Source organism: Canis lupus, chromosome 4 (assembly GCF_011100685.1).
Source record: "Canis lupus familiaris isolate Mischka breed German Shepherd chromosome 4, alternate assembly UU_Cfam_GSD_1.0, whole genome shotgun sequence".
Lineage (NCBI taxonomy): Eukaryota > Metazoa > Chordata > Mammalia > Carnivora > Canidae > Canis > Canis lupus.
This window is the reverse complement of record NC_049225.1, coordinates 18,778,108-18,801,438: the sequence shown is the minus strand read 5'-3', so window position 1 is coordinate 18,801,438 and position 23,331 is coordinate 18,778,108. Positions and strand designations below refer to the sequence as shown.

Below are 23,331 nucleotides of genomic sequence, written 5' to 3'. Positions count from 1 at the left end.
TTAACTGGATTTTACAGGACTTGCATAGAGAGGAGGGATTGCATAGTCCAAAGAGAAAATGTAATTTTCTCCTGAAGACAATGAATAGAGATGAATTGCATGAAAGCAGAGATTTTTATAGAGTGTGTAAATATTTTTTGAAGGGAGAAAATGAAGAAGGACTAGAAGATGGACAGTGGGAGAGAGAAAGCAAGAAAGGACAACTAGTTTAGAACGTGAATAAAACTGAAAAGTTTCCTCTGTGCTCTGTAGGAAATCGGAAACCTGGGAATGCTGTTGTTTTTTTTCTGCCCTGATGATTTTCAAAATACATTCTAGGCACCAAAGAGGTTTTAAGATGTTACAGGATGAACTAGGGTCATGTACTGATAACATGACAGAGGGAGCACCATACACTAATTGAATAATGATTGAATTGAGAAGTCGTGTTTTCTGTAAAAAGGCATCAAAGATGACTCTGTAACTTGAAACTATTTGTATCTAGAAGGATTGTGTTGTATATGATTGGGAGGGTTGCCCATTTTGTGGAGAAGAATGAAGGATTTTTTTTTTTTTTTCAAAACAGGTGGTAGAAAGATCTACTTGGCTTACAAATGAAGAGATAAAGATTAGGACAAAAACCAATGTAACCATGAATGCTATTTAGTACTACCACTATCCTTACAAAAAAACAAAGAAGACTACCATAAAAAGATAGAGTAAGAAGAAACAATAATTTTTAAAGGAAAGGGGACTCCCTACAAATATGATGGTGTAATAAACCCACACTTATATTTGGAGATCTTAACACCTCACTCTCAATAGTTGATACAATCTATGGACCAAAAATCTATAAGGATTTGGATAACTTGATTAATACTATCATCCAACTTAATCCAATAACTTTTATACAACTATCCATTAAGAAACCATAGAATACAAATTATTTTAAAGTGTACACAGAATATTTACTGAGATAGCTTATATTTGAGGCTATAAAACAAATGTTAATAAATTTAAAAGGTTTTGCATCATAAAGAGTATGTTTTCTGAACTGAATAAATTAAATTAGAATTAAATTAGATTTAAACTAGGAATTAATAATAGCAAATTCTCTAGAAAGACTCCCAATATTTAGAAGCTATATAGCATACTTTTAAACAACCTGCCAGTCAAAGCACAAAGCAAAGGAAGAATTGCAGAATATTGGGTAATAGATGAAAATGAAAATACTTCATATCAAGCTCTAAGCAAAACTTAGGTACACTTATAGCCCCATATTAGAAAAGTATAAATGTCTCAAATAAATGACCTCACTTTTTTACCTTAAGATTATTTTTTTTAAGATTTTATTTATTCATGATAGACAGAGAGAGAGAGAGAGAGGCAGAGACACAGGAAGAGGGAGAAGCAGGCTCCATGCCAGAAGCCTGATGTGGGACTCGATTCCGGGACTCCAGGATCGCGCCCTGGGCCAAAGGCAGGCGCCAAACCGCTGAGCTACCCAGGGATCCCTTTACCTTAAGATTCTAAGAAAGAAATAACTCAATCAGAGAAGGACAAATACCATATGATTTCACTCTTGTGTGCAATTTAAGAAACAAAAACAAGGGAAAAAGAGAGAGTGAAAACAAAAAACAAAACAAAACAAAACAAAAAAAAAACCCAGACTGAACTGAAGAGAACAAAGAAGTGGGTCTCATTGGAGAGGTGGGTGGAAGGATGGGTAAAGTAGATGAAGGGGATTAAAAGTACACTTATCTTGATGAGCGCTGAGTCATGTATGGAATTGTTGGTCACTAGATTGCACTCCTGAAATTAATATAACACCAGATGTTAACAACCCTAGAATTAAAAATTTAAAAAAAGAGAAACTAAGAAAGAGCATAATTTTTTTAAAATTTTTATTTATTTTTTTATTTTTATTTTTTTATTTTTTTAAAATTTTTATTTATTTATGATAGTCACACAGAGAGAGAGAGGCAGAGACATAGGCAGAGGGAGAAGCAGGCTCCATGCACCGGGAGCCCGACGTGGGACTCGATCCCGGGTCTCCAGGATCACGCCCTGGGCCAAAGGCAGGCGCTAAACCGCTGCAGGGTTCCCAGAAAGAGCAAATTAAATTAAATTCAAAGTAAGCAGAATAAAAGAAATAATATAGTGCAAATTTATGAAATAGAAAACAGAAAAACAGTAAAGACAATGAAACCAAGAGCTAGTTTATTGAGAAAATAGTAAACTTGATAAGCTTTTAGCCAGACTTATCAAGACAGAGAGAGGGAGATGGGGAGTGGGGGCAGAGGGAGATGAAGAGGAGGACGAGAGAGAATACTAATTACTAATATCAGAAATGAGGGAGTATACAGGTAGTAAGAGGATAATAAAGTAATTTTATGAACAGCTTTTTGTCAATGAACTTGAATAAATGGATGAAGTCTTTGGAAGATACAAACTATTAAAGCTCATTCAAGAAGAAAAAGATAATTTGATTGTCTTATACATATTAAGGAAACTGACTTTGTAGTTTAAAACCTTCCCACATAGAAAACTCCAGGACAGATGGCTTCACTGGCAAATCCTACCAAACATGTAAGAAAGAAATGCTACCAATATATACAGATTCTTCCAGAAAATTCAACAGAGGAAATACATCCCAACTCATTAGCTGAGGCCAATATTATCCTGACATCAAAACCAAAGACCTTGTAAAGAGAAATATGTGAACCAATATCTCTTATGAATATAAATCCAAACTTTATTTTTATTGTTCACTACAGATTTTTTAAAAATTTAGAGTGTACTCTTAACCCTCTCCACTTATTTCACCCATCCCCTACTTCCCTTCTCACTAGTAACCATGAGTTCTTTATATTTGAGTCTGGTTTTCTGTTTGTCTCCTTTTTTGTTCATTTGCTTTGTTTCTGAAATTCCACAGATGAATAAAATTATATAGCATTTGTCTTTCTTTATTGACTTAATTTCACCTAGCATTATATTCTCTAGATTCTTCCATATTGCCGCAAATGACAAAATTTCACTTTTTTTATGGCTGATATTCATGTGCATGTGTGTATCTCTTCTTTATCCATTTATCTATCCACAGACAGTTGGGATGCTTACGTATCTAGGGTATTGTAAACACTGCTGTAGTATAAACATAGGGGTTCAAATATCTTTTTGAATTAATGTTTTTGTTTTCTTTGAATAAATATACAGTAATATAATTACTGATTATATGGTAATTCTATTTTTAATTATCTGAGGAGCATCCATATTGTTTTCCACAGTGGCTGTATGAGCTTGAATTTGCACCAACAGTGACAAGATTCCTTTTTATCCACATCCTTGCCAAAATTCGTTATTTTTGTATTTTTTTATTTTTAGCCATTCTGATAGGTGTGAGGTGATAGCTCATTGTAGTTTTGAACTGCATTTCTCTAATGATTACTGATGTTGAGACACATCTTTTTTTTTTTTTTTCAGTTTTATACCTTTATTTGACAATCAGCGATTAGTTCTCATCCACATTAACAGTCTGTAGATTTTTGAAAGTGGTGACAGGTACGTAGGTAACCAGCGTGTAGAGCTTGTTTCGTGAATCTTAATCCTCGTTACGTTTTCTGGACAACCGCACACGGATACGGTATGGAACATTCCTTATTCCTTTGGCCCAGACAGCTTTGTTGAGCCTGGTGTCAATGCGCACATCTGGAGTTCCCATCTCCTTCATGGCAAATTTCCGGATCTCTTTGAGTGCCCCAGGGGCCCGCTTCTTGAAACCCACTCCATGGATACGTTTGTGAATGTTGATGGTGTATTCTCTGGTCACTACCTCATTGATGGCAGAACGGCCCTTCTTCTCGCCACCCTTTGCAGGAGCCATTCTACCGGGCCCTAGTTGGAAAGCGAGACACATCTTAAGCACACCTTTTTATGTGACTATTGGCCATCTGTATGCTGTCTTTGGAAAAACGTCTATTCATGTCCTCTGCCCAAAATTGGATTATTTGCTTTATTTGAAGCTGAGATGTATAAATCCTTTATATATTTTAGATATTAACCCTTATTGGATGTCACATCTGCTAATATCTTCTCCCACTTAGTAGGTTGCCTTTTTGTTTTGTTGATGGTTTCCTTTGCTGTGCAGAAGCTTTTTATTTTGATATAGTCTCAATAGTTTAATTTTGTTCATTTCCCTTGCCAAAGGAGACATATCTAGAAAAATGTTTCTATGCCGATGTCAAAGAGATAATCATGTATGTTTTCTTCAAGGAACTGAATGGTTCCAGGTTTCACGTTTAGGTCTTTAATCCATTTTGAGTTTATTTTTTGTATCGGGTAAAAAAGTGGTCTAGTTTCAATTTTTTTGAGTGTTGCTGTCCAGTTCTCCCAGCACCGATTGTTGAAGAGACTTTTTTTCCACTGTATATTTTTGCTTCCTTTGTCATAGATTAATTTACCAGACAGTTGTGGGTTTATATCTCCACTGTCTATTCTCTTCCATTGATCTATGTGTCTATTTTTGTGCCAGTACCATACTGTTTTGATTACTACGTCTTTGCAGTATATTTTGAAATCTGGAATTGTGGGATCTTCAGCTTCGTTCTTTTTCAAGATTACTTTCACTATTCAGGGTCTTTTGTGGTTCCGTACAAATTTTAGGATTATTTATTCCAGTTCTGTGAAAAATGATCTTGGTTTTGTTTTTGTTTTTTAGAGAGGGAGAGAGAGACAGAGAGACAGACAGAGGGAAAGGGAAAGGGAGAGAAAGGATCTTAAGCAGGTTCCACGCCCAGTACAGAACCTGACATGGGGCTTGATCTCACAACCCTGAGATCATGACTTGAGCCAAAATCAAGAGTAAGATGCACTTAACTGACTGAGCCATCCAGACACCCTGCTGTTGGTATTTTGATAGGGATTGAATTCAATCTGAAGATTATTTTAGGTGGTATGGACATTTTAACAATATTAATTCTCTCAGTTCCTGATCATGAGATATCTTTCCATTTGTGTCATCTTCAATTTCTTTCATCAGTGTTTTACAGTTTTCAGAGCACAGGTCTTTCACTTTCTTTGTTAAGTTTATTCCTAGGTATTTATTCTTTTTGGTACAGTTGTAAATGGGAATGTTTTCTTAATTTCTCCTCATTATTGCCACTATAAATGACACTTCATTATTAGTGTATAGAAATGCAACAGATTTATGTATATTGATTTTATATTCTATGGTTTTACCAAATTCATTTATTTTAGTGTTTTTTTGGTGGGTTCTTTAGGGTTTTCTAATATATATAATACCATGCCATTTGCAAATCATGAAAATTTTATTTTTTCTTTACCAATTTGGGTGTGTTACCTTACTGCTGTGGCTAGGACTTCCAGTACAATGTTGCAAAAAAGTGGGAAGAGGGGACATTCTTGTCTTGTTTCTGACCTTAGAGGAAAACTCTGTTTTCACCATTGAATATAATGTTAGTTTTGGATTTTTCACATATTGCCTTTATTATGTTGAAGTGTGTTTTCTCTAAACCTAGTTTGTTGAGAGTTTTTATGTTGAATTTATGTTGTGTTTTGTAAATGCTTTTTCTGGATTTATTGAAATGATCATGTGGTTTTTATCCTTTCGTTAATGTGATGCATCATATTGATTGAATTCCAAATTTGTACCCCTGGAATAAATCCCACTTGATAATGGTGAATGAATTTTATAATGTACTATTAGATTTGGTTTACCAATACTTTGTTGAGGATTTTTACATCTATGTTCATCAGAGATATTGGCCTATAGTTCTCTTTTTTTGTAGTATCTTTGTCTGGTATCTGCATCAGGGTAATGTTGTCTTTGTAGAATGAACCTTTCTCTTCTATTATTATTATTTTTGGAATAGTTCAAAAATAATAGGTATTAACTCTTCTTTGAATATTTGGTAGAATTCAACTGTGAAGCCATCTGGTCCTGGACTTTTGTTTGGTTTTTTATTACTGATTCAATTTCCTTGTTAGTAACTGGTCTGTTCAAATTTTCTATTTCTTCCTGATTCAGTTTTATATGTTTATAGGAATTTATACATTTCTTCTAGGTTGTCCAATTTATTGGCATACAATTTTCATAACATTCCCTTATAATCCTTTGTATTTTTATAGCATCAGTTATTTCTCCTTCTTTCAGTTCTGGTTTTATTTATTTGAGAGATTTATTTTGATTTTATTTATTTGAGACAGATAAATAAATTAAATAAATAAATTTAATCTCTGTTTTCTTTTTGTTTGTTTGTTTGTTTGTTTTATGAGTCAGGCTTAAAAGTTTATCAATTTGGTTGATCTTTTCAAAGAACAAGGTCCTGGTTTTATTGTCTTTTGTTTTATTTTGAGTCTTCTATTTCATTTATTTCTGTTATAATCTTTGTTATTTTCTCCCTTCTACTGGCTTTGGGCTTTGTTTTTCTTTTTCTGTCTCCTTTAGTTGTAAGGTTAGGTTATTTGAGATTTGCTTTACTTCTTGATATAGGCCTATATTGCTCTAAACTTCCTTCTTAGAACTGCTTTTGCTGCATCCCAAAGATTTTAGACCATAGTGTTTTCATTTTATTTTTTCTCTACATGCTCTTTGATTTATTGATTGACCCATACATTGTTTAGTAACTTGTTATTTAACCTCTATTTATCTGTGCTCTTTCCAGATTTTTTTCTGGTGGCTAATTTCTAGCTTTATAGCATTGTGGTCAGAAAAGATGCATGACATGACTTTCATCTTTTTGAATTGGTTGAGACTTGTTTTGTGGCCTAATTTGTGATCTGTTATGGAGAATGTCCCATGTGTACTTGACAAGAATGTGTATACTACTGTTTTAGGTTAGAATGCTCTGAATATATCTATTAGATCAATCTAGTCCAGTGTGTCATTCAAAGCCAGTGTTTCCTTATTGGTTTCCTGTTTGAATGATCTGTTCATTTATGTAAAAGCAGTGTAAAGCCCCTGCTATTATTGTATTACTACTGTTTACTTCCTTTTGTTATTAACTGTTTTATGTAATTGAGTTCTCCCATTTTGGATACAAAAATATTTACAATTGTTGTATCTTCTTGTTGGATTGTTCTGCTAGGATTATATAGTGTTCTTCTTTGTCTATTGTTATAGTCCTTGTTTCAGTATATTTTATCTCATATAAATATTACTACTCTGACTTTCTTACCATATTCATTTGCATAGTAAATGATTCCTCCCTTCACTTTCAATCTGCACATGTCTTTAGGCTTGAAATAAGTCTCTTGTAGGCAACACATATATGGGTGGTCTTCTTCTTCTTCTTCTCCTTCTTCTTCTTCTCCTCCTTCTTCTTCTTCTTCAATTGTGTTTATTTCAGAGAGAGAGAGAGAGAGAGAGAGAGACAGAGCACAAGCATGAGCGGGGGAGAGGCAGACGAGAGGAAGAAGCAGACCCCCAGCTGAGCAGGGAGCCTGATGCAGGGCTCCATCCCAGGACCCTGGGATCATGACCTGAACCAAAGGTTGATATTTAAGCTAGAGAGTCAAGGTCAATTGTTTGAAATGCCACTAAACTGCTCTTTACAGACCATGTATTAAAACAATTTTGCGAGAATTTTCCAAACTGTAATGTTGTGCTTGGCAAACTGGGAAACATGGAGCAAATGCAGGGACGGTGGCCACAAGGTGGCCCAGGTGCCCCAGGTCTCCTTTTTTTTTTTTTTTTAAATCCCCTCTATCACTCTATGTCTTTTCTATTGAAGTATGTGGTCTATTTACATTCAGAGTAATTATTGAAAACTCTATATTTATTGCCATTTTGTTACTTGTTTTATGGTTGTTTTTTCAGTTTTTACTGTTTCATCCATTGCTCTCTTCTTTCACAGTTAGATAGCTTTCTTAGCAATATACTTGGATTCTTTTTTCTTTATTCTTTGCATACCTATTACTGGTTTTTGATCTGTAGTTACCATTAGGTTTGTGTATAACACCTGCACATAGCAGTATTTATTAAGGTGATGGTTGCTTAAATTTGAACTCATTCTTTATTCCTCTCCCTCACCCCCCCACCCCCATTTTAGATATATGGTCATACTTTACATCATTTTGTTAGTCCCTTAACTGATTTTTACAGTTAAATTTATATTACTGCTTTTGTACTACCTACTTTTCTTGCTCTTAGTTATGGCCTTTCATTTCCACTCAGAGTCCCCTTCAAATTTTTTGTAGGGCTGGTTTAGTGGTCATAAATTCTTTTAAGTTTTGTCTGGGAACTCTTTATATTTATATTTCCTTCTATTCTAAATGATCCCCTTGCTGGATAGAATATTCTTGGCTGTAGACTTTTTTTTTTTTTTTCCTTTCAGCACTTTGGATATATCATGCTTCTCCCTTCTGACCTGAAACATTTTTGATGAAACATCAGCTGATAGCCTTATGGGCTTTCCCTTGTATCTAATTATTTTATTGTATCTTGCTGCTTTTAAAATTCTCTATTTAGTACTACTTTTCACGTTTTAATTATTATGTGGCTTGGTATGGCCCTCCTTGTGTAGCTTTTCTTGGGAGTTCTCCATGCCTCCTGGATCTGGATGTGAGCTGCCTTCTTCAGATTAGCGGAGTTTTTAGCTATTATTTCTTCAAATAAATTTTCAGCCCCCCTTTTCTCTTTTCTCCTTCTGAGATTCCTATAAGGTGAATGTTATTATGCTTCATGACTTCATCAAATTCCTTTAAGCTATTCTCATTTATTAACTTTTTTCTTTTTCCTGTTTAGCTTGGTTGCTTTATATTACTGTCTTCCAGCTCACTAGTCTGTACTGCTTTCTCTAGTCTATTATTGATTTCCTCTAGTGTATTTTAACTTCACATATTGAGTTCCTGATCTCTGATTGGTTCTTTTTTAATATTTTCCTTCCTTGTTAAATGTCTCACTGAAATACTCCACTCTTTTCCCAAGTCCAGTAACTAACTTTATGGCTATTTGAATTCTCTATCAGGCATATTGCTTGTCTTGTTTCATTTAGCTCTCTTGCTGTTATTTTGTTCTGTCCTTTTATTTGGGCCATATTCTGTTGTCTTTTCACTTTGTATAACTCTGTGTTTGTTTCTAGTATTAGGAAAGTCAGCTATGTCTCCTTATCCTGAAAGTAGCAGTCTTATGAAGAAATCCTGTAGATCTCTGTAGTGTGATGTCCCCTGTTCATCGGAACCAGGCACTACAGGGGTGTCTCTTATATGTGTTGTATGTACTCCAGTGTTGTGGTTGAGCCACACTTGCCTTCAGTCCAGTGGGCTACCATGGCCATCTTTGCCTGTTGTGGGCAAAATTTGGTACCTGTTTTGTTAAGAAGCTAATCAGAGCCACCTGAGGCTTGTAGTTAGGTCAGACTAGATACTCTTTGCTCATTTTCCAGGACTGTGGAGCACTCTTCCTGTGCTCCAAAATCCCTGAGAGGATTTTGTTAGTGGGTGAGGACTGTAGTCAGATCAGATGTCTGTCCCAAGCCTGTCTGTTGCAGTTGCAGTGACCCTGGACTACAGGGATCTTTCCTTGGGCTGCCATTTGTGATGTTTTTGTTGATGGGTGGGGATAACTGTCAGATCAGATGTCTGCCCCCAACCTACTCCTGGGACTGCAATCAAACTGGTATGTATGGCTATCCTCCTGTCTCTCCAGAGCAAGAGTCAGTTTGGATTGGTGCTGGTCACTGTTGGAGCTGCTTATAGGATGAGATCTGGCCAGATCTGCTTTAGTGAAACTCCTGCTGAGTGATATAGATTGGATGTTTTAAATCCATAGAAGAATGAAAGAGCAAAGTGTGCAGTGTTAATAAGCTATCTTGAGAGTGTTTGAGCTATTTTCCACAGGTGTCCAGTTATCTAGGCTGGGGACCAGGGGACAGAAATGGCACCCTCCAGTTCTTTTGTTCTCAGAGAAGTCTCCTGAAGATCTCTGCTCCTTCAGCACATGTTTTGAGATTAGTAAATAAATCATCCTCTATACTTTAGTTGTTTTTCAAACTGCTGCTTCTATGCTGTATCTTGGAGAGGTTGTTTGTTACACTATCTCTTTAAGCATAGGCACTCAGTTTCCTATTGCCTTCTGATTCTTCCAGAGCTAGCCTCTGGTTTTTAAAGTTCCCAGAGTTAAGCCCCACTTATTGTAAAACTCATGAAGTTAAGCCCCTCTGGGCTTCAAAGCTAAATGTTATGAAGTTTCAACTTCCTAGTGCAGGTCTCCTATGTCTGGGGTCCTCAATGTGGGATCTGTTTCTCTTCCTTCTCCCACACTTGTGATGTCCCTCTCATTTGTGGTTAGTCTCATTGGTTAGTTTGCTTCCCGACTAGGGTTATGCCCTTCTTGAGATTTTTGGTGTGGACTTCCTCTCTACAATTAATCTTAACCATGCAGAGTCTGTTCTACCAGTCATTGGTTTATTGTATGGATTAGTTGCATTGATATGGTTTTCATCTAGGTATATCTGTGGGATGAGCATCTTCCTACTCTGCTATCTTCCCTTGCTCCCTAAACATTTTTTTTTAAATATGGGAAAATATAATCAAAAGGTGTCTAAATAGGCTAATACAAGTGGACAAAATGGAATTGATTTTAAGAATACAATGTTGATTTAAATATAAACATTCAGGGTCACCTGTGTGGCTTAGTCAGGTAAGCATCTGCCTTTGGCTCAGGTCATGATTTCAGGGTCCTAGGTTTGAGCCTTGCATTGGGCTCTCTGCTCAGCAGGGGAGTCTGCTTCTCCTTCTCCCTCTGCCCTTTGTGCTCAACTTGTGCACGTGCTCTCTCTCCCTCACTCTCAAATAAACTCTTAAAAATTTCGTGTAAATTCACCATTCAAATTCACCAAAAAACTGAAGAAAAACGATGATAATCACAATGGAAAAAACAACAAGAAAAGCATGATGACCAAATTCAACATCCGTCCTTAATAAAAACTATCAGAAAACTAGACAGAGAAAGATACTTCTTCAATTTGATAAGAGGCAGGCATGAAAAGCCTATAGTAAACATATTTAATACTGAAATACTAGATTCTTTCTAAGATACAAAACAAGGCAAGGATGTCCACTCTTACCACTTTTATTCAACATTATACCAGAGGCTGTATCTAGTGAAGTATGTCAAGAAAAAGAAATAGAAGACATCTGGATTGGAAAGGAAGAAGCTGTGTAAATGACATAATTATATATGTAGAAAATATAGTATCTATTAATCCTCCAAATTGTAACTAAAGAAAGTTTTACAAGGTTTTAGAATACAAGACTAATATACAAAATTAAGTTGTATCTATTCTATCAAAGGAAATTAGGAAACAATTAAAACAAAACTATTTTTAATAATATAAAAACTACAAAATATAAATCTGACAAATTAACAAGGCCTATACACAGAAAACTATATAACATTTCCAAGAGAGATGAAATAAAACCTAAATACCTTGAGATATAAGTTGGTTAGAAGAGTTAATAATGTTAAGGTGTTTGTTCTTCCCAGACCAACCCATAGATTTAATGCAATTTTTTTGGTATATTTTTTTATTGGAGTCTGAGTTGCCAACATATAGTATAACACCCAGTGCTCATCCCATCAAGTGCCTCCCTCAGTGCCCATCACCCAGTCACCCCATCCCCCCGCCCATCTCCCTTCCACCACCCCTTGTTCATTTCTCAGAATTACGAATCTCTTATGTTCTGTGTTCCTCACTGATATTTCCCACCCAGATTCTCTCCTTTCCCCTATAATTCATTATTTTTTATATTCCCCGAGTGAATGAGACCATATAATGTTTGTCCTTCTCCAATTGATTTATTTCACTCAGCATAATACCCTCCATGTTGAAGTAACTGGTGGGTATTCGTCATTTCTAATGACTGAATAATATTCCATTGTATACATATATCACTTCTTCTTTATCCATTCATCTTTCGAAGGACACCGAGGCTCCTTCCACAGTTTGGGTATTATGGACACTGCTGCTATAAACATTGGGGTGCAGGTGTCCCGGCGTTTCACTGCATCTGTATCTTTGGGGTAAATCCCCAGCAGTGCAATTGTTGGGTCATAGGGTAGTTCTATTTTTAACTCTTTGAGGAACCTCCACACAGTTTTCAGTTTCTGCCTATTTTGGAAACTCATTCTCTCTCCTTCTATTCTGAATGAGAGCCTTGCTGGATAAAGTATTCTTGGCTGCATGTTCTTCTCATTTAGGATCTTGAATATGTCCTGCCAGCCCTTTCTGGCCTTCCAGGTCTCTGTGGAGAGGTCTGCTGTTGATATAATACTTCCCCCCATATAAGTTAGGGATCTCTTGTCTCTCACTGCTTTAAGGATTTTCTCTTGATCTTTGGAATTTTCAAGTTTCACTATTAAATGCCAAGGTGTTGAATGGTTTTCATTGATTTTAGATGGGGCTCTCTCTATCTCCTGGATCTGAATGCTTGTTTCCCTCCCCAAATTAGGGAAGTTCTCAGCTATGATTTGGTCAAATATGCTTTCTGGTCCTCTGTCCCTTTCAGTGCCCTCTGGAACCCCAATTAAACATAGGCTTTTTTCCTTCTGAGGCTATCATTTATTTCCCTTAACCTTTCCTCATGGTCTTTTAATTGTTTTTCTCTTTTTTCCTCAGCTTCCTTCCTTGCCATCAACTTGTCTTCTATATTGCTCACTCTTTCTTCTACCTCGTTAACCCTTGTCATTAGGACCTCCAGTTTGGATTACATCTCATTTAATTGATTTTTAATTGATTAGATCTAAATTCTGCAGTCATGAAGTCTCTTGATTCTTTTATGCTTTTTTCCAGAGCCACCAGTAGCTTTATAATTGTGCTTCTGAACTGGCTTTCTGACATCGAATTGTAATCCAAATTCTGTAACTCTGTGGCAGAGAGTACTGTTTCTGATTTTTTTTCTTTTGTGGTGAGTTCTTTCTAGTCATTTTGCTCAGTGCAGAGTGGCTGTATGAGTGGGCTGCATCAAGAATATCAACTACGACCTAAGTAAATTTCACCCCAGATGATTCTGCCGAGTTCAGAGACCAGAAATTGAAAACAAAGATCAGAATGAAATAATACAAAGGGACCATGAAAGTGAAAAACAAATTTTAAAACAAAGTAGTAAAAAATAAAAGGCCAGCAATCCTAAAGAAGAGAAAAAAGAAAAGAAAAAAGAAAATTGAAAAAAAAAAAAAAAAGAGAAGAAAAAAGGGGAGGACTGGGAGATGGTGGTGGTGACAAATTTGTAGTGGAGGGAGAATGTAATCTACCTGAGGGGTTCTAGAGGGTGATTCTCTTGTTTCTGAGTATACTAAGTCTGTATGTTAGAAGATGCTCAGTCCCAAATTTATATAAACCAGAAATACTTGTAGAGGGACCCAACACTGACCACCAAAACATAAATGAGATAAAAGAGGGGGCAGAATGGGAATAGGGAATTTCACAGGCACGGTATACCACTTGGTTCCGGGTGCATGCTGGTCATGTTTTAGAAGGTATTAACTTCTGCCATTGTAGAACAAAATGAGGCAGAGAAAACAAAAAACACAAACAAAACAAAGCAAAAAAACCATATCTTGTACATCTCCCAAAATTGAGTATGTTGAAGGGAATCTAGAAGTGGAAAATATATCTAGGACCTGTAATTGTAGAAATATGAAAGTCAAAAAGGAAGAAACTTAAAAATGAAAAGATGTTAAATATTGTAGGTAAGGTAGGAAAATAGAATAAAAATTGGAAATTTACAGTCAAATATAAAACTGAGTTGTAGGCAGCCCCGGTGGCAGGTGGTTTAGCGCGGCCTGCAGCCCGGGCACGATCCTGGAGACTGGGATCGAGTCCCGGGTGAGGCTCCCTGCATGGGGCCTGCCTCTCTCTCTCTGAATGAATAAATAAATAAATCTTAAAACAAAACAAAACAAAACAAAACTGAGTTGTACTAGAAAAAAGGAAGAAAAAAAAAAAAGGAGGGGTATCCTCTGGTTCTATGTAGTAAATCCCTCAACTGCCCCTGGAGCTTTCCGGTGCTGCTGGGTCAAGAACTTGCTCTTCCCCGTCCTTCCAGCTGGTCTCTGGGGGAGGGGCCTGCTGTGCTGATTCTGTGTGTGCACCTGGGGGAGCTGCCTCTCCCCCCCCCTCCCCGCTGGGTGCAGGCTCAGTGGGAGCTGTTGACCCCCTGAGGCCTCTGTTCCCTGGCGGCCCCGCCCCTCCCAGGCACAGGGTGGAACAAGGAGGACCACCACCACCGGCCCGCAGCCAGCTCCCCAGCTCTGGGGTCAGCTCCCGCAGGAACTACCACAGTGTCCCAGTCCGCACTGGCCTGGGTGCCCCCCGGGGTGGGGGCGCTGACCTGCACAACCTCGGGGCGCCCGGCGGCAGGAGCGTCCTCACCGTCCTGTGCCCTCGCAGCCTCCTCCCATCGGCAGGAGCGCAGGATAGTAGGCTGTGTCCCCCGGCGCCCTGGGGTCCGGGGCCTGCGCTGCTGGAATCACACTCCTGTGGCCGCGGCGGGAAGGCAGCAGGCGCAGCCCCTCCGCCCCAGCCCCCGCCTGACCCACCGGCTTCTCCCTGAGGCCCCGCGCGTGCGCGCTCCAGGCCTTTACCGCGCTCCGCCCACAGTCTGCGGCGCGTCTTCCCGGGCGCGCTTCCTCTCTCAGGGACTCCGGGAGCCTGGAGGCTCCACCGCCCCTCCAGATCCAGCGATTCTGCTCGATTTCCCTGCTAATCGCTTTTCCATCCGGGAAGAATCCAGTGCGGATTTTTTAAGTTCCCGCTTCTCGGGGGCGGGCTTTCCTCTCCGGGAGGCTCTCACCACAGCCTTAGCCCGGCTCCTCGCGGCCCCTCCCCCACTGGATTCTTTTTTTTTTTTTTTTTTTTTTTCCGTCTTCCTACCTTGTTAGAAGCAAAAACGCGTTTCTCTGTAGCGTCCCAGCTGTTCTCTCCTTAAATCTCAAGTGGAATTCGTAAGTTTTCAGGATGGTTTGGAAGTTATCTCGGTAAGTGGGTGGGGCCGGGGGAGGTGAGGCACCTACTCCTCCGCCATCTTGCCCCGCCCCCGATTTAATGCAATTTTATCCAAAGATCCCAGCTGGCATTTTTATAGATATTGGAAAAAAACTATTTCTAAAAATTTATGTGGAAATGCAAAGGATCAATACTAGCCAAAACAACTTTGAAAAGGAAGGACAAAATTGGAGTATTAACAATACATGATTTCAAGATTTATTATAAAGCTACACTAATCAAGATAGTGTAATATTAAAAGGAGCTTAGAAAAACATCAACAAAAAAGAACAGAGTACAGAAATAGATCTATATGTATGTGTACAACCGGTTTTCAAAGAAAGCGTAAAGGCAATCCAATGAAAAAAGGATAACTATTTCAAAAAATGGTCCTGGAAGTATTGGTTGTCTGCATGTAAAATGTTGAACTTCAAACTTTAAATATGAACACTTTATTTTATGCCAATTATATCCCAATAAAACTAAGAACGTATGGTAAAGCAGAAAAAACAAAAGTAACAAAATGGAGAATGCCATTAATTAGCTACATCACATGCTGTATAAGGGCATTATATTCCTTTCTCTAAGCCCGAGGTGTACGTAGCTTCTGCTCCAGTACAAAATGAGTATTCTAGGTCACAAGTATAGAATTAGGTAAAGAACATTCCTAAATTCTAATGTTTATTTTGCAACGTGCAAAAGTATAAGGTGTAGCTTATAAAATTCATAATTTATACTAGGACATATCTTTTCACTACTATAATTAGTTCACATACACATACATTTAAAATAAATCAGAACCACTCTATTCCCCCACAACATATCAGCAAGAAAACAATGTGGATTCACATGCCCTGATAACCTCCTTTCTGTTTGAACATTCAATCTGTGGTAGAATTTTCCTCTTAAAAGTAACGTAATAGATTATAGGACTTTTTATGTGTAGTATTTCTTTTTCATCATAATTTTTCAATATGGTTTTACAGATCATTTTACGTTTAGCTTAAAATTGCTAGCCTTCTGAAATTTATCGAAGAGGCATTGGTCATAGTTTCCAGGCCTGAAGTTGCCCTGTCTCATGTGTGTTATCCTTGAATGTTTTCTGACTTGCTTCTGACATGATTACCTTCAGGCTGGCCTGATAACCTAGCTGACTCAATTTTTCCTCACTGCTGCTTCTCTTGCGCTGCAGCAGGAAATAGCTTCTATTGTAGATCACCAAGATATGGGTTTCAGTTTTACAAGGATTTGTAACAGGTACCCTGGAATATTCTTTTATACTGACATCAATTCAAGCCTATAATCTTGGTTTGATTCTCACCATGTGGTTCAAAGTGTTTAGAAGAGTCGCTGGTGTTTTCAAATGGGTTTTTGTGTGTATTGTGTAATGTGTGTATTGTGTATAGGGTATATTGTGTATGTGACTGTATGTGTCTACATATGTGTGTATACATGTACAAAAACACATATATGAAGTATGAGAATATATTATTCTCCTATTTAAGCCAATCCAGTTAATTTTTATTTGATTTATAAACAAATGGAATTCTTAAAATGATCCAGCAGAATAATAATGCTTTTATTATGTCTTGATATACTACAGATATCAGTACATTGCTTGAAGCATAAATCTTGATGAGTTTCTTAGATGTTTTCCTCTATCTCTTGAGCTTTTTTTCTTTTTAGCTAATGTAATCATGGATCTAATATAATGGTTCTATATCTAAATTTCTGTCTTTCATATTTTATCTCTCAGCAATATAGGCTTAAGGGCCTGATATCAATACACATCAATTTGTTAGGGTTCCATTTTGTCATAAGATTTTGCAACATAGGTAAATTACTTTTTCAATTTCTGGACAATTTCTTCTGTTATTTCAGTATAGTTTTATCTCCTGAGAGTGACATATTTCTGCTACTGATGAGAATTATGAATCTCAAGCAAGAATCTGCCCATTCCCACACCATCTGAAATGCTACTTAACATTTCTTATAATTGGTGCCATAAGCATTTCAGATTTCACTTCTGATGCCACCTAAGGGTATATTACGTAGGTGATAGATTAAAGGACTAAGAGCATATATACATTATAAGATCAAATCACATTCTTGGTTAAATTTTCCAGGAAGAAAATCTCCTCAGAGGTGGGATGGCCATGTTAACAGGAGCACCATTTTTCAGCATAATTGCCTATGGCACTTGCAGAGAAAAATAATACATGAGCTATGGAAAGCTCAATTTTTGGTAGGTCACTTCTCTTTTCACATGGAAGATTTTACATTAAGAACATTATGAGCACCTTTAAGTGAGCACCTATTATGAGCACCTATTAAAACTTCATTCTGGGGATCCCTGGGTGGCGCAGCGGTTTGGCGCCTGCCTTTGGCCCAGGGCACGATCCTGGAGACCCGGGATCGATTCCCACGTCGGGCTCCCGGTGCATGGAGCCTGCTTCTCCCTCTGCCTGTGTCTCTGCCTCTCTCTCTCTCTCTCTCTGTGACTATCATAAATAAATAAAAATTAAAAAAAATAAAATAAAATAAAACTTCATTCTGATGTGTTTAAAAAAAAAGAGCTGGATCTTCTATATCTCTCTTTTTCAAAATCAGAAGCTGATTTGCTTGAATGGCAGTCAAATTAGTCACCTGAAACTCCACAATATGTTAAATTCTACAAGAGTAAATGGTTTAGGGATCCCTGGGTGGCGCAGCGGTTTAGTGCCTGCCTTTGGCCCAGGGCATGATCCTGGAGACCCGGGATCGAATCCCATGTCGGGCTCCCGGTGCATGGAGCCTGCTTCTCCCTCTGCCTATGTCTCTGCCTCTCCCTCTCTCTCTCCGTGACTATCATAAATAAATAAATAAATAAATCAAAGAGTAAATGGTTTATAAAGATAAAAACATTATTTTAAATGAATAGTTGTCTTAAGCCAGCCCAGCAATGTTTATGATGTGATTGGAACCAAAGAACCACGATAGGTTAGCAGTCTTTATATACATAGCTCTCTTGTGCAGTTTTAATTTATCCCTCACAATATTCTTTCACAAAGTCTTGAAAGCTACTTCAAAAAGGTGGTCTCAGGACAATGTCTTTTCATGTACCAGGAATGCGACTTTTAAAAAAGCTTAATAAATTTTAAATCATACTCATGTTAAAATTCATAGAGAAGTTCATTGGTGTTTTGAAAGCTTGTGACCATTGGAAATACTACAATTCCAAACTGTCAGCTACATAAGGTGCTACTTGCTTTCTGCCATTTTCCCTGAAATGACTCCTTTGCAGTAGTTTTCCAGGGTTTGATAAACAAACCTATTCACTTTACACATGTATGTATACATACATCCTCATCATATTTGGTGCATGGATTTTTTTCTGAAGATTAATTTATTTGTGTATTGTATATAATAACTGTTCCTAGCATTTGTTTATTTCATACCCCAGCGCAATTTCTCCAAATTTCCATCTGACTAATAAAGATAAGTTTTGTTTTCTGATGTTAAAATTTCTGTGGGGGGGGGGTAAAGAATTAAATTTCTTCTGATAGGAAGATTTTTGTTTTCATTTTGAGATGCAATAAGTGAAATCTTAATTTCCTTAGTATACTTTGTAGACAGGTAATTTTTTTTTATCAGCTTCACATAGGTATCTTGGAAGGTTGAAAACTTAAAAAAAAAAAAAAAAAAACTCTGAGAATTTTATAGTTGAGTTGACCTAAACAGAGAGAGATCTGACCCACAGAGAACACTTTAGATGATTAAAAGGCTGTTTTTTTCATTCCAACCAGAAATAACAATTTTCTTTTCCTACCACTATTTCTTTTGCCCAAAGGAATATGCCTAAACTTTCATTTGGTGATGGGATCATAGCAGGGAGTAACCTAACAATTGGGAAAATAAGTTAGTTAGCCTTAGAGGTGTTCTCACATTTATTACATCATTATGTACCAAGAGGTTTTTATGACCTATTATTTAAATACATATTGCCAGCCTGGAGGCTTGAACAGTGAATAGTTTATAATGAGATATTATATTTTCAGTTTTCCATCTCCTTTCTGACATGAGTATATGCCTATCAGAAAGCCTGGAAAGTGATGTCGTGGATAGCATTTCTTTATTATAAAATGAAAAAAAACCGTTCTTGAAATACTGATGACATCTAGAAAAGTTTAGAAAAAGTCACCAAATATTGCTTTTTGCACTTGAAAACTGAAGTGAAATTCATATTATTATCATTTTTATGCTAAAAGTATGATTTCCATTTTGATAAAGTTGTTTGCCTTTATTGTACCTGACATTTCTGAAATGTCACATAGATGTTAATTATCTTTAGATATAATTCAGAAGTGGCCATATTTTATATGTGACAGGGCCATCCCATCTTCTTAATGACTTGGAGTTCTGGCAAGGATACTGCTCTATTTTGGAATAAGGGTACTTGAAAACTAGTTAGAAAAAGATTTTTTTTTTTTTGAAAAATATATTTTTAATTGCCCCACTTTTCTTTCACCCAATTTTTGTACGGGCAAATTCTTAGTAGTTTTGAACTACATAAAAAGAGCTCAGGATTTGCATTGCATTGGTTCTCTTGAGAACTGGAGACCTGTCCTGTTTCATGCTATGAATAAGTCATGGATTTTTAATCTAGGAATCTAGTTTTTAAGATCAGATGGGACAATAACAAAATTAAAAAATCAATTTTTTCCTTCTTATGTCTTCCTATCTCAATACGTGTGTTACAGGATCACTTCTTAAAACAAATTCTGGGAATGATTCTTTTTTTTTTTTAATTTTTATTTATTTATGATAGTCACAGAGAGAGAGAGAGGCAGAGACACAGGCAGAGGGAGAAGCAGGCTCCATGCACCGGAAGCCTGATGTGGGATTCGATCCCGGGTCTTCAGGATCGCGCCCTGGGTCAAAGGCAGGCTCCAAACCGCTGCGCCACCCAGGGATCCCTCTGGGAATGATTCTTGTTATAGGTAGGCATACATACAGCTGCTGGGTCAGGCTGTACCTATTCCTACTTGTATCATAAAGACTAATTGAGGATGATAATAGATTCTGCACATTATACTGGCGATGTGAATATTACACATATTTTCTTGTTTTATTTCACTTTATTAAACATCTCTTTTCCCTGGAGAAGTAGGAATTTCTGTTTCTACTTTAGAAGTGAGGGAACTAAGGTCCAGTTTTCAGTAGAGGAAATAGTAAGACTCCATTTTGCCCAAGGAAACACATACCTCTTAAGCAGCAAAACCCACATTTGCCTGATTTCCAGAGAATCCCACCCTTGCGTGTTTTACTTCCCAGCTACAGTGCCAGTGAGGCCAAGTCAAACCCCAAAAGGAGAATTTCCCTTTTGAGTAGAATAGATAATATGGCCAACTTTTCATAGCAATCTATTAAATGTACTTTTGTGGAAAGGAAAAGAAATCCCTTGAAATATCTCTGGCATTTTTTTCAGTGATATTGAAATATCCAAACATTTTGGGATAACAAGGTAATAAATTGTTATAGGTGCTATAGACCCTTCAGCAGTTGTATATTTTGTAGTTAATAAATAGCCAAGTGTACTTCTTTGCCTCCATTTAAAATCACTTTAATGAAAAATTTTCATACTGAAAAAAATCTGTGTACATTAATAATAAATTAATTCTAAAAGGAATTTAAAATGACTTATAAGGAGGTCCAGAAGAAAATACCACATTTAAAAGTAACATTTTCTATTTGTTGGCAATAGTAGTAAGAAGTTATTCTTTCCTATGGCTCTCAACTCTCATTATGCTTTATTTCTTTGTGATCCCTTAAAATTCTAAGATATAAATTTTGGAATGCTATTTTTTTATAGCTGAGGCAAGTAATGGCCTTCTAGGCTCAAGCCATCTGGTTTTGTCTGTCTTGCAACCTAAGTACAGTTTTTAAATGGTTGAAAAATATGAAAAAGAATAATATTTTGTGACACATAGAAATCATATGAAAGTCAAAATTCAGTATCATAAGTAAAGTTTATTAGGATATAAGCTGTACCCAAGTCCTTTCCACAACCTATTTCTAGAGCTGCCATTGATGCATACTCTGTCACATTCAACATGTGACTGTACACATGTACCACATACATAAGTACACATGTGAACATGTATGCTCACATGCACACCTCTGTATTCCATATTTTGGAAGGAAGGTTTATAAAGTTTTAGGGCTCTTTTGTCTAATTTCCCTGCTACAAATTTGCATAGGCCTAATACTCACCAGCCTTGACCTTGTATTCTCTCCATTTCTATTCTTTCTGCCCTGTTTCTTTTGTTTTGAATTTCTGAAAGTTTAATTTATTTTTTCTAAAAATTTTATTTATTTATGTTAGAGATAGAGAGCGAGATGGGGAGAGAGGAAGGGGGGAGGGGTAGAGGGAGAAGGAGAAAGAGAAATTCAAGCATACTCTGTGGTGAGCATGACCCTCATGTGGGGCTTGATCTAATGACCCTGAGATCATGACCTGAGCGGAAACCAAGTGTCAGATGCTTAACCAATTGAGCCACCTGGCACCCCTGAATTTCTGAAAGTTTTAAAACAATGGTAAGGAAAAGCAGATGTATATGATTTTGCCTTCTCCGTGCCCTTTCTGCTGTGCTTGTGGGACTAGGTCTCACATATTGGAAATTCTGTGAAACCCTACCTGTGACAAGACACTTCTCATTTTTTCCTCTCCCATATTGTCTTGCATTCTCTTTTATCATCAGCTATACGAGTAACTGGTGAATTGGGTACTGTAGGCAGTGTCAGAGAAGTCCTCTCTGAGGAGGTGACATTTGCTCTGAGATCTAACTTAATGAAAACTAGGGATGGAGATATTGAGGGAAGTGGGAAGAAAGCATTCCAAGCAGTGGGAATAGCCCCATGCAAACCTCTTCATTTGAGCACAATGAGTTTGAGATAAGAGAGAAAGTTGGTGTGGTTGTAATATAATGAGAGCAGTGGGTGGTGATGATGAAGGAATAGGCAGGGAAACATTTGGATTTTATTCGGAAACCCATGGAAAGCTGTTGGTTGTTTATGATCAGAGAAGTGATGTGATTTGATGATACCCATGGACATGCTTTCTGTTTCTTCTTCACACAAATATCTAAAAAAATACACTCCTTGTGCTCTTCTGTCATATAAGTCCTATTCCCTTCCAGACCTTTTTACCAGGGATGGGGACAAAAAGTAGTTGCAGATATCTCCTGTGAGATCCTACATATATATTTTAACTTTCATTCTGCCATTGTTTTTTTCTCCATTTTAGAATTTATTGTCCCCAGAATAGCTTCTTATTTCATATTTAATAAAATTCTCTCTCCCTTCCACTTTCCAAGCTCAACAAACTTAAACACCTAAACACATTTAGGAAAGCTTTTCTACAAACTCTATGGTATTATTGGCTCCAATTTAATTTAACTTCCACTAATTATGAAATATATGAAGTTTATTCTTTTGAAATATGTGAAGTTTAAAAAAAAATATATAGCCTGTTCTCTTTCATTAGAATAAGTTTCAGTTTGGGAGCGTGGCAGGATACAAAATCAATGCTGAGAAATCAGTGGCATTTCTATACACTAACAATGAGACTGAAGAAAGAGAAATTAAGGAGTCAATCCCATTTACAATTGCACCAAAAGCATAAGATACCTAGGAATAAACCTAAACAAAGATGTAAAGGATCTATACCCTCAAAACTATAGAACACTTCTGAAAGAAATTGAGAAAGACACAAGGAGATGGAAAAATATTCCATGCTCATGGATTGGCAGAATTAATATTGTGAAAATGTCAATGTTACCCAGGGCAATTTACACATTTAATGCAATCCCTATCAAAATACCATGGACTTCCTTCAGAGAGTTAGAACAAATTATTTTAAGATTTGTGTGGAATCAGAAAAGACCCCGAATAGCCAGGGGAATTTTAAAAAAGAAAACCATATCTGGGGGCATCACAATGCCAGATTTCAGGTTGTACTACAAGGCTGTGGTCATCAAGACAGTGTGGTACTGGCACAAAAACAGACACATAGATCAATGAAACAGAATAGAGAACCCAGAAGTGGACCCTGAACTTTATGGTCAACTAATATTCGATAAAGGAGGAAAGACTATCCATTGGAAGAAAGACAGTCTCTTCAATAAATGGTGCTGAGAAAATTGGACATCCACATGCAGAAGAATGAAACTAGACCACTCTCTTTCACCATACTCAAACTCAAAATGGATGAAAGATCTAAATGTGAGACAAGATTCCATCAAAATCCTAGAGCAGAACACAGGCAACACCCTTTTTGAACTCGGCTACAGTAACTTCTTGCAAGATA

General features: G+C 37.1%; 2 protein-coding genes across 8 annotated transcripts in view; one reads left to right on the top strand and one right to left on the bottom strand.

Moving 5' to 3' along the window:
• The window catches only part of CTNNA3 (catenin alpha 3), a 1,666,571-nt gene that overhangs the window by 947,601 nt on the left and 695,639 nt on the right, over window positions 1–23,331 (top strand). The window lies entirely within an intron of this gene.
• On the bottom strand, window positions 3,445–3,877 carry LOC106558701 (60S ribosomal protein L31-like). The gene has a single exon (XM_038534076.1). The coding sequence runs from the start codon at window positions 3,860–3,862 to the stop codon at window positions 3,581–3,583; it is 282 nt and encodes a 93-aa protein (XP_038390004.1). The 5' UTR covers window positions 3,863–3,877; the 3' UTR covers window positions 3,445–3,580.